Source organism: Oncorhynchus masou, chromosome 13 (assembly GCF_036934945.1).
Source record: "Oncorhynchus masou masou isolate Uvic2021 chromosome 13, UVic_Omas_1.1, whole genome shotgun sequence".
Taxonomy (NCBI): Eukaryota; Metazoa; Chordata; class Actinopteri; order Salmoniformes; family Salmonidae; genus Oncorhynchus; species Oncorhynchus masou.
Window position 1 is genome coordinate 52,256,543 of NC_088224.1, and position 14,942 is coordinate 52,271,484.

The window sequence follows — 14,942 nt, forward strand, 5'->3', positions numbered from 1 at the left end:
CCTATCTTTAAAATGGAGCAATTTAGGCTTGTACCGAGTAACAGCCAGAGAGAAGTGTGCTGTGGTTTTCACAAGTGAGCGTTTGTGGTCAGGATCTACTTGCCTGTGACTCTGTCTCTGTGTTCACAGCCTTTTCTCCGCAGTAGCCCCCAGACTTGCAGGTTATAAGGAGCTAAAGAAACTGCAAAATGTAGTCAAACACCTTTTTTTTTTCTTTCTTAATGACATCAACAAAAGTCGGTATATATGCAAAGGTATACATAAAAATAACATACAGATGCACACAAACAATGACAACATCTCACACCCCCATCCCTAGTGCCTGCATTATTGTTTGCCAGTAGGCCTTAAATTGAATCAATTTAACTAACACTTTTTTTTTTAAATATATGAAATTGTTCAACAAAATGCATTATAACGTCATATTTTGCCACAGCCCTTGCTGTCCATTCATTCCCTTTATGATTGGTAGGTCAGGGGCCAAAGAAATCAAGCATCTCAGAGAAGGAATTGTATGCGAAGCCCATTAGCAAAGTTGAAACATTTTTGACTGCCATTTATAAATCCCGTCAGAAATGCAGGATTTGGCCTAAATCTGGGGTGGGTGGGCTATTATAGGTGGTCATTCATCTTTGCCAATGGCACCCTGTATAATTCCTACTCTGAGATGCTTGATAACTACAGCCCCAGGTTATACAGTTAAATAGGATGACAGACTAAGCTTGATTTGCACATATCTATCTTATTGCTGGCCTCTCCCAGCCCAATCGGTGACACGCAGGGGGAGCATGATTATGATGGCTTGAGTCAAGTATCAATAGCACATATTTTGTCCATGAACTGATACACCAATTAGACCCCTGAGCTCATTCAATCTCCAATCGACTCGAAACACTACCCTTTTCTTTTCCCCCAAAACTTTTTATGAAAACTGTGGTTTAATTTCCTTCTTTTAATGGAATGAATCAGAGTAGCGATGACTGCCTGCCTGTAGTTTTTGCACGGCTTCTGTTTTTTTTCGGACAACGGGTCTCCTTGTGCTGAAACTAAGGGAGATGAGGCGCCACTCACAAGTTCATCTCTGTTCTGTCTTCCTCCTAATTGAATTGGCATGGGGCCCATTTTTGAGCTGTCTTAACCACTCCTTTAGAGAAATACATGTTCATCACTTCGTTACAGAGGGAGTGGGTTCTAGAGCCGGAGCTGGTAATAACCCATGAAGCTCCCCCACACGGGGACCAGAGACAAAGAGCGCTATTGTGCCTAGGGGAGGGCTCAAATTAGTAGGCTATTGCCCGGTAGTATGTGGTTCATGTGTTAACATTTTTAGAAAATGGCTTTAGCCGAGTAACACTCCTCCCAGCTCTACGTTACCTTTTTTAAATTATTATTATTATTATTTTTTACAAGGAGCACGTGTTTGCCTAAGTTGAAAAAAATGTAGGCGGACACAACACATTTAGGAGCACAATGGAAAATATTTGAGGCGCTAAAGCTCCTAAATTGAAATTCCATGTCGTGCAGTTCAATATTTAGGGGCGTATGCAATTTTAAAATGGTTGCACTATAAAGCCCTACTTTACCACTCTCTTTCCTTCTGGACAGGATGGAGATGGTTGAAACAATTTGATACACTGTTAGCTTCAGACTCGACTGAAACAGTTTCCTGTATCGACATAATGTGAGCTATTCCCTTTCCTCTAGTTGTTAAAGATTGAGCACCATTTAGTGAAAAATGGTAGATGGTAGTTATGAATGATATGTGATGATTACATGGTCGTTTCTCCTCGGACCATTTGCAGTACAAAGAGCGATAGAGTGGGTGGATGTGGCGCTGAGAAGCAATGTAGATTTTGCCACTTACCCCTGCTAAATTTACTCCTCTGTTTATTTTAATTTTGGCATCCAGCCCTCCATATTTAGATTTGAGCAGTACACATCGTTTTTGCTTCTCTTGTACACAGACACAGAGCCCCCATAGGCTCCCAAGTGGCGCAGCGGTCTAAGGCACTGCATCTCAGTGCTAGAGGCATCACTACAGACCCTGGTTCGACCCCTCCCGGGTTTGGCTGGGCAGTCATTGTAAATGTTGTTCTTAACTGACTTGAATTTGTTCTTAACTGACTTGCCAAGTTAAATAAAAGGTTAAATGATTATATATATATATATATATATATATATATATATATATATATAATTTTAATTGTTCCCAGGAGTGTGAACTTTACATTCAGTGTTTTGACTGTATTTCTGGTTGATTACCACAACCACAGTAGACTGTGTTAATTAGCCTTGTACTAATTTGAGTTCCGCTTTTTGTGCGGCGGTGGTCTGACATGGGAGTCTAGCTGCAACGCTGCTGTGTGAGGGGGTGAGGTGTTGTCTGCGAGAAGGGACCTAATTATTAACAGTGACACACAGTCACAAACTGTGTGCCCCACAGTTTCTTCCCGGTAGCCTGCAAGCTTCCTTTTCCTGTTTCTCACAGGCCAGCTAATTCCATTTTCTAACCTGCTCAAAGAGGGAGAGGGTACACAGCGAACACTCGCCTGTCTATAACCGCAAAGTCCAGGCTGCGTATGGAGTCGATGTGTGCAGAAAACAGGCACTTCCAACCTCCCCTATATCCAGATATCGTTCTGACCTCCCTGAGCTTTGCTGTTTGATCTGGCTTTCTTGACTAAGCCCATGACGAGCGAACCATCCTGACTGCTGGTGGTTAATATATCCTGAGGGGAGAGGAAGGACCTGGAATGGCGTCCTACTCACTATATAGTGCACTACCTTTAACCAGGGCCTATGCGGATTTAGTCAAAAGTATTGCACTATGTAGGGAATGGGGTGCCATTTGGGATGCTGCCAAGAGGAGAGTAGTCCCGGTGTCTGTAGTCCGAGGCGCGGCTGTCATTTTAACTCCTGTCGCCGTTTTCATGTCCACTGGGCAGGGAACCAGAACGAGAGTCCGGCTTTCCTTTTTAGCGGTCCTGCCCTCTCATCCTTCTTTCCCTCACCGCATGGCCATGATCCCGGCCTTGTTGGATTTGACTGTGCTCAGATCAACATAAGAGGAAGGACACTCCCTCTACGTTCATGTGTCCCCGCCACAGCCTCCTGCTGCCTGCTGCAGCCTCCGCTGGTTACAGCTGAGGGTATTGGAGATGGTGACACCCCAGTGACGTTGGGAGAAGGATCTGCGTGGTTGGCCCTGGGCCTCCTACTTCTTCTTCCTCACGTCTGCAGACACCCACACCGTCTCTATGCCATCGTTTCTCTCTGCAGACAGAGGAAGAGCTATCCTCTCCTATCTTCTTGCACCTGGCAGTCTCAAGCCAGTCTGCAAGATCCTCGGCGGCTCACACAACCCCTTTTTGTTGTGTCAGTCTCTTCTAAAACCACCTTTTACTCTGACATGTTCGATCTCTTCTCTAAATAAGACAAAAATGATTTGCAAATGGTTTATTTTGATAGCTTTAGAGAATGTTGACCAAACGGTTGTCATTACAGTATGTAGTTGCTATCTAAAGGGGCTTCTCTGCCTCCTATCTATGCTGCCGGAACTCTGTGGTATTCATGTCCCTTCCAACATTAGTACCATGACCATCACTGCGTTTGCAAAGGGCACTTGTGCCAGTTACTAAATTTGTCCCTCAAAGCTCTGGCCTAAGATAAAGTATGACTTCCCTTTTTCTATAAATGTGTCTGACTAGACGGGCAGACAGCTTGCTGGTGAAACAATAGTTTCTCTCTCAGGAGCAGGCTATTGGCTTTGACTATCTCTCCCATCTTATCTGCTGGCAAAGGTCTATGTGAACGGATCTGTTCCAGCAATAGGGAAATGCACTGTCGGATAACAATATCATGCAAAAAGGATGTGTACATTTTTGGGGTGCTGGCAGAGAATGTGATATAGCCCACATTTGCATAATGCATACTGTAGCGTCACTCATTGTCTGCTTATCTGTGTTTTGGGCTGCTGAATTTGACATTCTTTGCCACTTCATTCATTCATACACCATTCATGCTTTTATATAACTGTTCTGTCTGAAATGTGAGGCTATTTCTTGATGGGTTCTGTAAGATCAGACGGAAGGTTTGTGGTTGGTTTCTGACTAGTGATGTGACAAATGGGAAAACATGAAACGTTTTCAAAAGGAAAAAAAATCTTAAAATTCCAATACAGCTGTATTGCTTCCAGCAATGGTTTGTGTCCGAGTCCCTTTCAGAGAGATACACATTGCACCTGTACCTCAATTCCACCTCACAAAGTTTACATATCCTTCTCATTTAACTTCTCAAAGTATTGCCATACAGGGAGGGCTGACCCCATTTAGTCAACTGGTCTGTTGTTTGGTGGACAGGCTGTTGGTCGACCAAGATTTTTTTTAAATTGTAGAGCAGTCCTATATATATTATTGCACATGAGACACCTGTCTCAGTTGACTAATCCATTGTGGACGCACCAGTATCACCAGTAGTACATTTACCGTTAATTCCCATAATTTCTCATCTATAATGCTTGTTTGGTTACGGTAATTTCTGTTAATGCATGAAATATATTTTGATTACAGTCTTTTACTGTTTTCATTGTCTCGGTGGACACATTTGCAGACCGCACAACCTAGGCTACACTAGTTTTAGTTAATTTCATTCCATTTAGTAGTTGTTCATTTATTCATTGACATATTATATATATGTCAATGTAATTGTTTGTATCACTTCCAATCCCCCATACATTTTTTTTGCAAATTTTCCAAGCTTATACATACTATATAAATAGTTGTCATTGTCGTTTGTTTGAAGCGATCCTGTCAGTGTTGAGTAAAGACACGCACCACATTACACATAGATGTATGCCTGCCTGGCCTGTGTGCAAATGTAGGCCTATAAATGTGTTTTTACACCCATTGAGAACAGTCCCTTAATGTAGCCTATTTGAAAAATCTTTCCAGCTCTCTTTTCGATAACCACTCAGCGTGGGGGAAAAATGGTGGAAATGTCCTAAAATACGCCTAGCTGATTACTTCTTATTCCTTGCAGTCTGTCCAGAATATTTTATACAATGTTGCAAATTTGCTAGAGCTACAGTAGCTAGGTCAGACCCCAAGTTAATAGTTGATACAATGTTTCAAGTTCTTTGCAGATAGGTCATGCCTAGCCAATGTGATTTATAGGATATTTATGTTTAAATCAGGATATTTTCTACCTCCAGGCTGCAATGTTATTATTTGTATATGCGATTATTTTTTTTTTACGTAGTTGGCAATGGCTATAGAAGTCATTTTTTACATTTTGATTAACCACATGATAATTTATTTTGAGATTCGAAGACTTTGTTATACTGAAAAAATATATACCGTGGGGCAAAAAAGTATTTAGTCAGCCACCAATTGTGCAAGTTCTCCCACTTAAAGATGAGAGGCCTGTAATTTTCATCATAGGTACACTTCAACTATGACAGACAAACTGAGGGAAAAAATCCAGAAAATCACATTGGAAGATTTTTTTAAATGAATTTATTTGCAAATTATGGTGGAAAATAAGTATTTGGTCATCTACAAACAAGCACGATTTCTGGCTCTCACAGACCTGTAACTACTTTAAGAGGCTCCTCTGTCCTCCACCCGTTACCTGTATTAATGGCACCTGTTTGAAGTTGTTATCTGTATAAAAGACACCTGTCCACAACCTCAAACAGTAACACTCCAAACTCCACTATGGCCAAGACCAAAGAGCTGTCAAAGGACACCAGAAACAAAATTGTAGACCTGCACCAGGCTGGGAAGACTGAATCTGCAATAGGTAAGCAGCTTGGTTTGAAGAAATCAACTGTGGGAGCAATTATACTGGAGGCTGAGACCGGAGGGGTAAGGAGACACTGTGGCCCCATCCGACGATAACCCCGGACAGGGCCAAACAGGCAAGATATAACCCCACCCACTTTGCCAGAACACAGCCCCCACACCACTAGAGAGATATCTTCGACCACCAACTTACCATCCTGAGACAAGTACGAGTATAGCCCACAAATGCCTCCGCCACGGCACAACCCAAGGGGGGGTGCCAACCCAGACAGGAAGACAACATCGGTGACTCAACCCACTCAAATGACGCACCCCTCCTAGGGACAGCATGAAAGAGCACCAGTAAGCCAGTGACTCAGCCCCTGTAATGGGGTTAGAGGCAGAGAATCCCAGTGGAAAGAGGGGAACCGGCCAGGCAGAGACAGCCAGGGCGGTTCGTTGCTCCAGAGCCTTTCCGTTCATCTTCACACTCCTGGGCCAGACTATACTCAATCATATGACCCACTGAAGAGTCTTCAGTAAAGACTTAAAGGTTGAGACCGAGTCTGCGTCTCTCACATGAGTAGGCAGACCATTCCAGAAAAAATGGAGCTCTATAGGAGAAAGCCCTGCCTCCAGCTGTTTGCTTTGAAATTCTAGGGACAATTAGGAGGCCTGCGTCTTGTGACCGTAGCGTACGTATAGGTATGTACGGCAGGACCAAATCAGAAATATAGGTAGGAGCAAGCCCATGTAATGCTTTGTAGGTTAGCAGTAAAACCTTGAAATCAGCCCTTGCCTTTTAACAGGAAGCCAGTGTAGGGAGGCTAGCACTGGAGCAACATGCTAAAATTTTGGGGTTCAAGTCAGGATTCTAGCAGCCATATTTAGCACTAACTGAAGTTTATTTAGTGCTTTTTCCGGGTAGCCTGAAAGTAATTCATTGCAGTAGTCTAACCTAGAAGTAACAAAAGCATGGATTCATTTTTCTGCATCATTTTTGGACAGAAAGTTTCTGATTTTTGCAATGTTACGTAGATGGAAAAGGCTGTCCTTGAAACACTTGATATGTTCATCAAAAGAGAGATTAGGGTCCAGAGTAACGCAGAGGTCCTTCACAGTTTTATTTGAGACGACTGTACAACCATCAAGATTGTCAGATTCAACAGAATATCTCTTTGTTTCTTGGGACCTAAAACGAGCATCTCTGTTTTGTCCGAGTTTAAAAGTAAAACGTTTGCAGCCATCCACTTCCTTATGTCTGAAACACAGGCTTCGAGTGCAATTTTGAGGCTTCACCATGTTTCATTGAAATGTACAGCTGTGTGTCATCCGCATAGCAGTGAAAGTTAACATTATGTTTTCGAATGATATCCCCAAGAGGTAAAATATACAGTGAAAACAATAGTGGTCCTAAAATGGAACCTTGAGGAACACCGAAATGTACAGTTGATTTGTCGGGGAGGACAAACCATTCACAAAGACAAACATATCTTTCTGACAGATAAGATCTAAACCAGGCCAGAACTTGTCCGTGTAGACCAATTTGGGTTTCCAATCTCTCCAAAAGAATTTGGTGATCGATGGTATCAAAAGCAGCACTAAGGTCTAGGGGCATGAGGACACATGCAGAGCCTCGGTCTGACGCCATTAAAAGATAATTTACCACCTTCACAAGTGCAGTCTCAGTGCTATGATGGGGTCTAAAACCAGACTGAAGCATTTTGTATACATTGTTTGTCTTCAGGAAGTCAGTGAGTTGCCGAGCAACAGCTTCTTTCTAAAGTTTTTGAGAGGAATGGAAGATTTGATGTAGGCCGATTCGTTTTTAAATATTTTGCGGGTCAAAGTTTGGCTTTTTCAAGAGAGGCTTTATTACTGCCACTTTTAGTGTGTTTGGTACACATCCGGTGGATAGAGAGCCATTTATTATGTTCAACATAGGAGGGCCAAGCACAGGAAGCAGCTCTTTCAGTAGTTTAGTTGGAATAGGGTCCAGTATGCAGCTTGGAGGTTTAGAGGCCATGATTATTTTCATCATTGTGTCAAGAGATATAGTACTAAAACACTTGAGTGTCTCTCTTGAATACGCAGATTTAAAGAGGAGTCCGTAATTTGCTTTCTAATGATCATGATCTTTTCCTCAAAGAAGTAAATGAATTTATTACTGCTGAAGTGAAAGCCATCCTCACTTGGGGAATGCTGCTTTTTAGTTAGCTTTGCGAGGGTATCAAAAATACATTTTGGATTGGTCTTATTTTCCTCAATTAAGGTGGAAAAATAGGATGATCGAGCAGCAGTAAGGGCTCTTCGATACTGCATGGTACTGTCTTTCCAAGCAAGTCAGAAGACTTCCAGTTTGGTGTGGCGCCATTTCCGTTCCAATATTCTGGAAGCTTGCTTCAGAGTTTGGGTATTTTTTGTATACCAGGGAGCTAGTTTCTTATGAGAAATGTTTTTAGTTTTTAGGGGTGCAACTGCATCTAGGGTATTGCGCAAGGTTAAATTGAGTTCCTCAGTTAGGTGGTTAACTGATTTTTGTCCTCTGACATCCTTGGGTAGGCAGAGGGAGTTTTGAAGGGCATCAAGGAATCTGTGTGTTGTCTGAGAATTGATAGCACCACTTTTGATGCTCCTCGGTTGGGGTCTGAGCAGATTATTTGTTGCGATTGCAAACATAATAAAATTGCACAGATGCAGTCTCAATGGGGATAGCTGAGCTGACTACAATGACTGTGCTAGTGGCAGACTCCAATAAGCTGGCAGGCTGGCTAACAGCCTGCTGCCTGGCCTGCACCCTATTTCATTGTGGAGTTAGAGCCCTGTCTGTTGGTAGATAAGATGAGAGCACCCCTCCAGCTAGGAGTCCGTCACTCCTCAGCAGGCCAGGCTTGGTCCTATTTGTGGGTGAGTCCCAGAAAGCGGACCAATTAGCTACAAATTCTATCTTTTGGGAGGGGCAGAAAAGAGTTTTCAACCAGCGACTAAGTTGTGAGACTGTAGAGCTCATCACTCCCCCTAACTGGGAGGGGGCCAGAGACAATTACTCGATGCCGACACATCTTTCTGGCTGATTTACACGCTGAAGCTATGTTGCGCTTGGTGACCTCTGACTGTTTCATCCTAACATCATTGGTGCCGACAGGGATAACAATATCTCTATACTCTCTACACTTGCCAGTTATAGCTGTAGCCAGCACCATCTTCAGATTGGCCTTAACGCTTTCTATCTCAGAAAACCATAAATGGGAAAGGAGAAGGGAGCAGCCAGCTGCAGGTCAGAGGTCAGCGACGTATCCAGGGAGAGCTTGGCTCATCCCCGTGGTAACGGCGAGGATCTATGCTCAATTGTCGAGGCAGCTCTGGATTGAGGTGGCATATGTATCTGCAGGTTAACTAGCGCATGCAGAATAAGAAAAGGTCTGCATCCCAAGTGACACCATTTGCCCTATATAGTGCAATACTTTTGGCCATTGGGCGCTGGTCGAAAGTAGTTCACTATATAGGGAGTAGTGTGCCATTTTGAACGCAGAAAGAAATGCCATGCCGGGGTTAGCAAAACACCCAGCAGCCCACTCACTGAGGTTGCATTTACTCAGAAACATACTCTCTTTCTCTCTCTCTCTCTCCGGCTAATGATGTCCTTGGGTTTTTCAGAGGAAAAGGAATGGACATAAATAATAAATGGATGTATTTGTGAGTTGGTGTAGTTTGTCACATATTTCTAACTTGAACTTTTGTTGGGTGCTGTTGTTTGTATCTGTGTACACTGGTTTTGAGTTAGAGCAGATGACATATACAGACAGAGGAGTAAGCCTATTTATATTTTATTTAACTCGGCAAGAACGAGTTTTTATTTACAATGGCGGCCTACCCCGGCCAAACCCGGACGGCGCTGTGCCAATTGTGCGCCGCCCTGTGGGACTCCCATTCACGGCCGGATGTGATGCAGCCTGGATTCGAACCAGGGACTGCAGTGACGCCCCTTGCACTGAGATGCAATGCCTTACACCGCTGCGCCACTCGGGAGCCCATATGCACTTGTGAGGATCCGAGAGTATTCTAGACAATGTTTTAATAGCACCACCTTGCCCTCTGATAGGAGTGTGTCGACTAAGCAGTGTGTCTACTCCACTGTCCACTAGGCTGGTCTCTGTATCAGTCAACATACAGGCGATGCATTTAAGGGTTAGGGCTCCCTTGCCTCTCCTTGTCTACTCCACTGTCCACTAGGCTGGTCTCTGTATCAGTCAACATACAGGCGATGCATTTAAGGGTTAGGGCTCCCTTGCCTCTCCTTGTCTACTCCACTGTCCACTAGGCTGGTCTCTGTATCAGTCAACATACAGGCGATGCATTTAAGGGTTAGGGCTCCCTTGCCTCTCCTTGTAGCATTGGTGCCATGCCCAGTGGCACAGAGAAATACATAGCAAGAGTCCTACCCTAGTCAGAGATATGAGGAAAGAAATCACACACACACTGTAAACTCATAAGCTACAATATCACTCTCAGATTGACAGTAACTCATTGTTTTATAGAATGTTTCACTTAATGGTGACCACACACACACACACACACACACACACACACACACACACACACACACACACACAATGACTGAGCGCAGGTGTGCTTCACCGAGGGCACTTTGCCACCTACAGAGCAATGCCCTCACACTAGCCTCGTCAAGAACCAGGCTTCCCTAAAACTGGAAGCCTGGGGGAGTTCATGGTGAAAGAAAAAAAAACGCTAAATGAGGTGGACACCCGGTGTAAATCAGTGACGCCGCACAGCATATCAAATGCCTTGCTTGGGCAGAACTCAAAGTGTTTACTACATAAGTAGATTCAACAGTGCGCGAGGGTGGCTGGGAAACCGTTCATACCATTCTTGCAATACAAAATTCTCCAGATCTCTAAGGGAGGCGTGATAGCGATGTGATTTTGGCAGTATGGCAATGCAAGACTACCCTCACAGCAACAATGTTTGTGCACGCGCGCTGATGTGTGTAAAGGTGACTTCAATTTTCTTTCTGTTTGCCATCACTGCCCACTCTGTTAGCTAGGGGCGGTAATGCCCACGGGACTTCCCCTTCTTGAAATGTGAGCACTCATTGGCATAATTTTCCAGTGGAAAATAAATTGTTAAGATAAATTAAGTCCATTTTTGTTGATGCATTTTGTTGATGCATTTAAATTTTTAAAAAGTGTAAAGGAGGGATAAGAGAATTGATTAGTAAGACAGGCTGAGTTTTGCCAGGGTTACGACGCGGGGAAGCGGCGTAGGACTGATTTCCAGCGGGGCAGATAGAATGGCTCACTCGCTCTAAGGCTTAGCTGGAAAGCCATTCACAAAAAATATTCTTTCTCTTCTCGCTTTTACAGTTGAGTGTGAGAAATGCCCCCACAGGCGCGTGCGCGCACACACACTCAACTCGCACAATTTGTCAGGGTGTCTGTGTTCTCACTCCTCACTGTCTTTTCGAGCTCATCTTTAAGTCTGTCCTCTCCTCTCTCTCTCCCCACCCTTCCCTTCCCCACCCTTCCTCTGTGCTGGCATTGTGGAGTGAGAGGGAGAATCTGGTTGGAGGCAGCTGTGACGACGCTGCTGCCGCCAAACTCGCGCTCTCTTGTGCATGTCAATTTCTCCGGCCCCAAGAGCCTCGCACAATCCCTCACTGTGCTATCCCGTAAATCACGCGCTTTTCTTTCCCACTTTCTCCCCTCTGCCGCCGCTGCGCTCGCCCGTCTGCCCCACCTCGCTGCTCATGTGCCCAGGGGCGGCTGGAATCAGAAAAATGTACCAGGCATGTCGTGGCCTCACCTCCCTCAACCAACCCTCCATTCTGCCCATCAAACCCCAGCTTGCACATCCAGGGCCTTGGCTAGCATGTGTAGCATGATGGGGGTCTGGTCCCTCCTGGCGCTCTATCTCTCTCTCTCAGCTTCCACCATGAAGCTCAGCCCCTGGCTTCTATCTATGTTGTGGCGTGGAAATTACGAAGCCATGTTAACATGACATGTTCGCTATCGGTGGCTAAAGTTAGCTGATATGTGTAGTGGCTATTTAAAGGCAACCGATCCATGGGTTTGTTTTCTCCTGGCCCATAAGACTACTTTCAGGGTGAGGAACCATCTAACCTGAAGTTGTACAATACTCTCTCTCTGTTCCTCTTCTGTAGACGGAACCTGACCAAGTTGTCGCTGATCTTCAGTCACATGCTGGCCGAGCTCAAAGCCATCTTCCCCAACGGCCTGTTCCAGGGGGATAACTTCCGAATCACCAAGGCTGACGCCGCCGAGTTCTGGAGAAGATCGTTTGGGGACAAGTGAGTCCACCTCTACTCTCTGCAAAAAGTAAACATTTGCTGCTATTCACGGTGGAAGTATTGACATCTATGTGGTAAGACTGGATATATTTATGCACCACACGATGCACAGGAAGAAAGAAATGGCTTCGACCTTTTCAAGCTATGTGAGGTAGACTAGATAAGCAGATGGGAAGTAGTTACTTGAGTAGATTTTTTTTGTTTATGCTTGTTTTATTAGTCACATTTTTGTCAGTTGCTGTAAACACCCAGAACCAGGAAAAGGAACTGGCCAAATTAAGCCCACAAGATTTCATATGGCCTGACGAAAATGTCCATAAAAGAACAGAATCGGGCCATGACTTAATGTCATTGCTGACCCCTGCCCTGAACGCTATTATTGCACTGTAGCAAATGGCATTTTTGGAACGTCCATATTAAGGGTCAAATCAGAAGTGGGATCGGACATTTTAAGTGCAATAACAGGGAAGGTTTAAACTGCATCAATGTTGCTTGTTCGGCTCAATGGGTATAGTATAGTAAACATGTTGTCCTGATGTGTTTTCAGGACTATAGTGCCTTGGAAGGTGTTCCGGCAGGCACTGCACGAGTTCCACCCCATTAGCTCGGGCCTGGAAGCCATGGCCCTCAAGTCCACCATCGACCTCGCCTGCAACGACTACATCTCCGTCTTCGAGTTTGATATCTTCACCAGGCTCTTCCAGGTTGGGCCGACACTCACATGCACACACACACATGGACACACGCAAACACACACGTACATGAGCTTGGATTAGAGGTCGACCGATTATGATTTTTTCAACGCCGATACCGATTATTGGAGGTCCAAAAAAAACCTATGCCGATTTAATAAAACATAGACTAAATAAAAAAATGCATTTGTAATAATGACAACAATACTGAATTAACACTTATTTTAATATAATACTTCCATAAAATCAATTTAGCCTCAAATAAATAATGAAACATGTTCAATTTGGTTTAAATAATGCAAAAACAAAGTGTTGGAGAAGAAAGTAAAAGTGCAATATGTGCCATGTAAGAAAGCTAACGTTTAACCTCTAGCGACGAGCAATCCCGTATCCGGGAGCGTAATCATAGCCTCAAGCGCATTACCATAACGCAACGTTTCCTATTCATGAAAATCGCAAATGAAATGAAATAAATATATTGAAACACAAGCTTTGCCTTTTGTTAACAACACTGTCTTCTCAGATTTCCAAAATATGCGTTACAGCCAACGCTAGACAAGCATTTGTGTAAGTTTAGCATGGCATAATGCTATGCTAGGCTGTGCTGGTAGCAGGCAACATTTTCACAAAAATAAGAAAAGCAACCAAATTATATCATTTACCTTTGAAGAACTTCAGATGCTTTCACTCAGGAGACTCCCAGTTAGATAGCAAATGTTCCTTTTTTCCAAAAATAATATTTTTGTAGGTGAAAAACGTCACGTTTGTTCATCCTGCTTGGCTGAGAAATCGACCGAAAATACTTCAACTATAACGCCAAACTTTTTTCAAAATTTGCTCCATAAAATTGACAGAAACACAGCAAACGTTGTTTAGGATCCATCCTCAAAGTGTTTTTAACATATGTATTCAATAATATATCCGTGGAGGCAGTTGGTTTCTCATAAGAAACTATTGGAAAAATGGCTACCTCAGTATTTTACGCAACGTTTTCTCCGGGAGACACCATGCGTCCACTCGCCCAATATTGTTTCTTACAGCCATTCTCCAATGGAAATGCCTAAAGACGTCACAATGCTGCAGACACCTTGGGGAAAACGTGGAAAACGTAAGCTTACTCCAAGCTCCTTCACAGCCATATAAGGAGTCATTGGCATGAGGCTGTTTCAAAAAATGCGCCACTTCCTGATTGGATTTTTATCTGGGTTTCACCTGTAACATCAGTTCTGTGGCACTCACAGACAATATCTTTGCAGTTTTGGAAACGTCAGAGTGTTTTCTTTCCAAAGCTGGCAATTATATGCATAGTCGAGCATCTTTTTGTGACAAAATATCTTGTTTAAAACGGGAATGTTTTTCATCCAAAAATTAAAATAGCGCCCACTATATCCAAGAAGTTAAGTTCCTTGCTCAGAACATGAGAACATATGAAAGCTGGTGGTTCCTTTTAACATGAGTCTTCAATATTCCCAGGAAAGAAGTTTTAGGTTGTAGTTATTATAGGAATTATAGGACTATTTCTCTCTCTACGATTTATATTTCATTTTCCTTTTTGACTATGGGATGTTCTTATATGCACTTTAGTATTGCCAGTGTAACAGTATAGCTTCCGTCTCTCTCCTCGCTCCTACCTGGGCTCGAACCAGGAACAAATCAACAACAGCCACCCTCAAAGCAGCATTACCAATGCAGAGCAAGGGGAACAACTACTCCAAGTCTCAGAGCGAGTGACGTTTGAAATGCTATTAGTGCGCATCCCGCTAACTAGCTAGCCATTTCACATCGGTTACACCAGCCTAATCTCGGGAGTTGATAGGCTTGAAGTCATAAATGGCTCAATGCTTGACGGATTGAGAAGAGCTGCTGGCAAAATGCACGAAAGTGCTGTTTGAATGAATGCTTACGAGCCTGCTGCTGACTACCACTGCTCAGTCAGACTGCTCTATCAAGTATTAAATCATAGACTTAATTATAACATAATAACACACAGAAATACGAGCCTTTGGTCATTAATATGGTCGAATCCGGATAACATCATCTCGAAAACAAAACATTTATTCTTTCAGATAAAATACAGAACGATTCCGTATTTCACTAACAGGTGGCATCCATAAGTCTAAATATTCCTGTTACATTGCGCGA

General features: G+C 43.5%; 1 protein-coding gene across 1 annotated transcript in view; it reads left to right on the top strand.

The window, feature by feature from the left end:
• LOC135552535 (E3 ubiquitin-protein ligase CBL-like) overlaps positions 1 to 14,942 on the top strand; it is a 46,108-nt gene that overhangs the window by 12,492 nt on the left and 18,674 nt on the right. Inside the window, 2 exon segments of the mRNA XM_064984213.1 lie at positions 11,962 to 12,108; positions 12,656 to 12,812. Of these exon segments, the coding sequence (XP_064840285.1) occupies positions 11,962 to 12,108; positions 12,656 to 12,812 (304 nt within the window).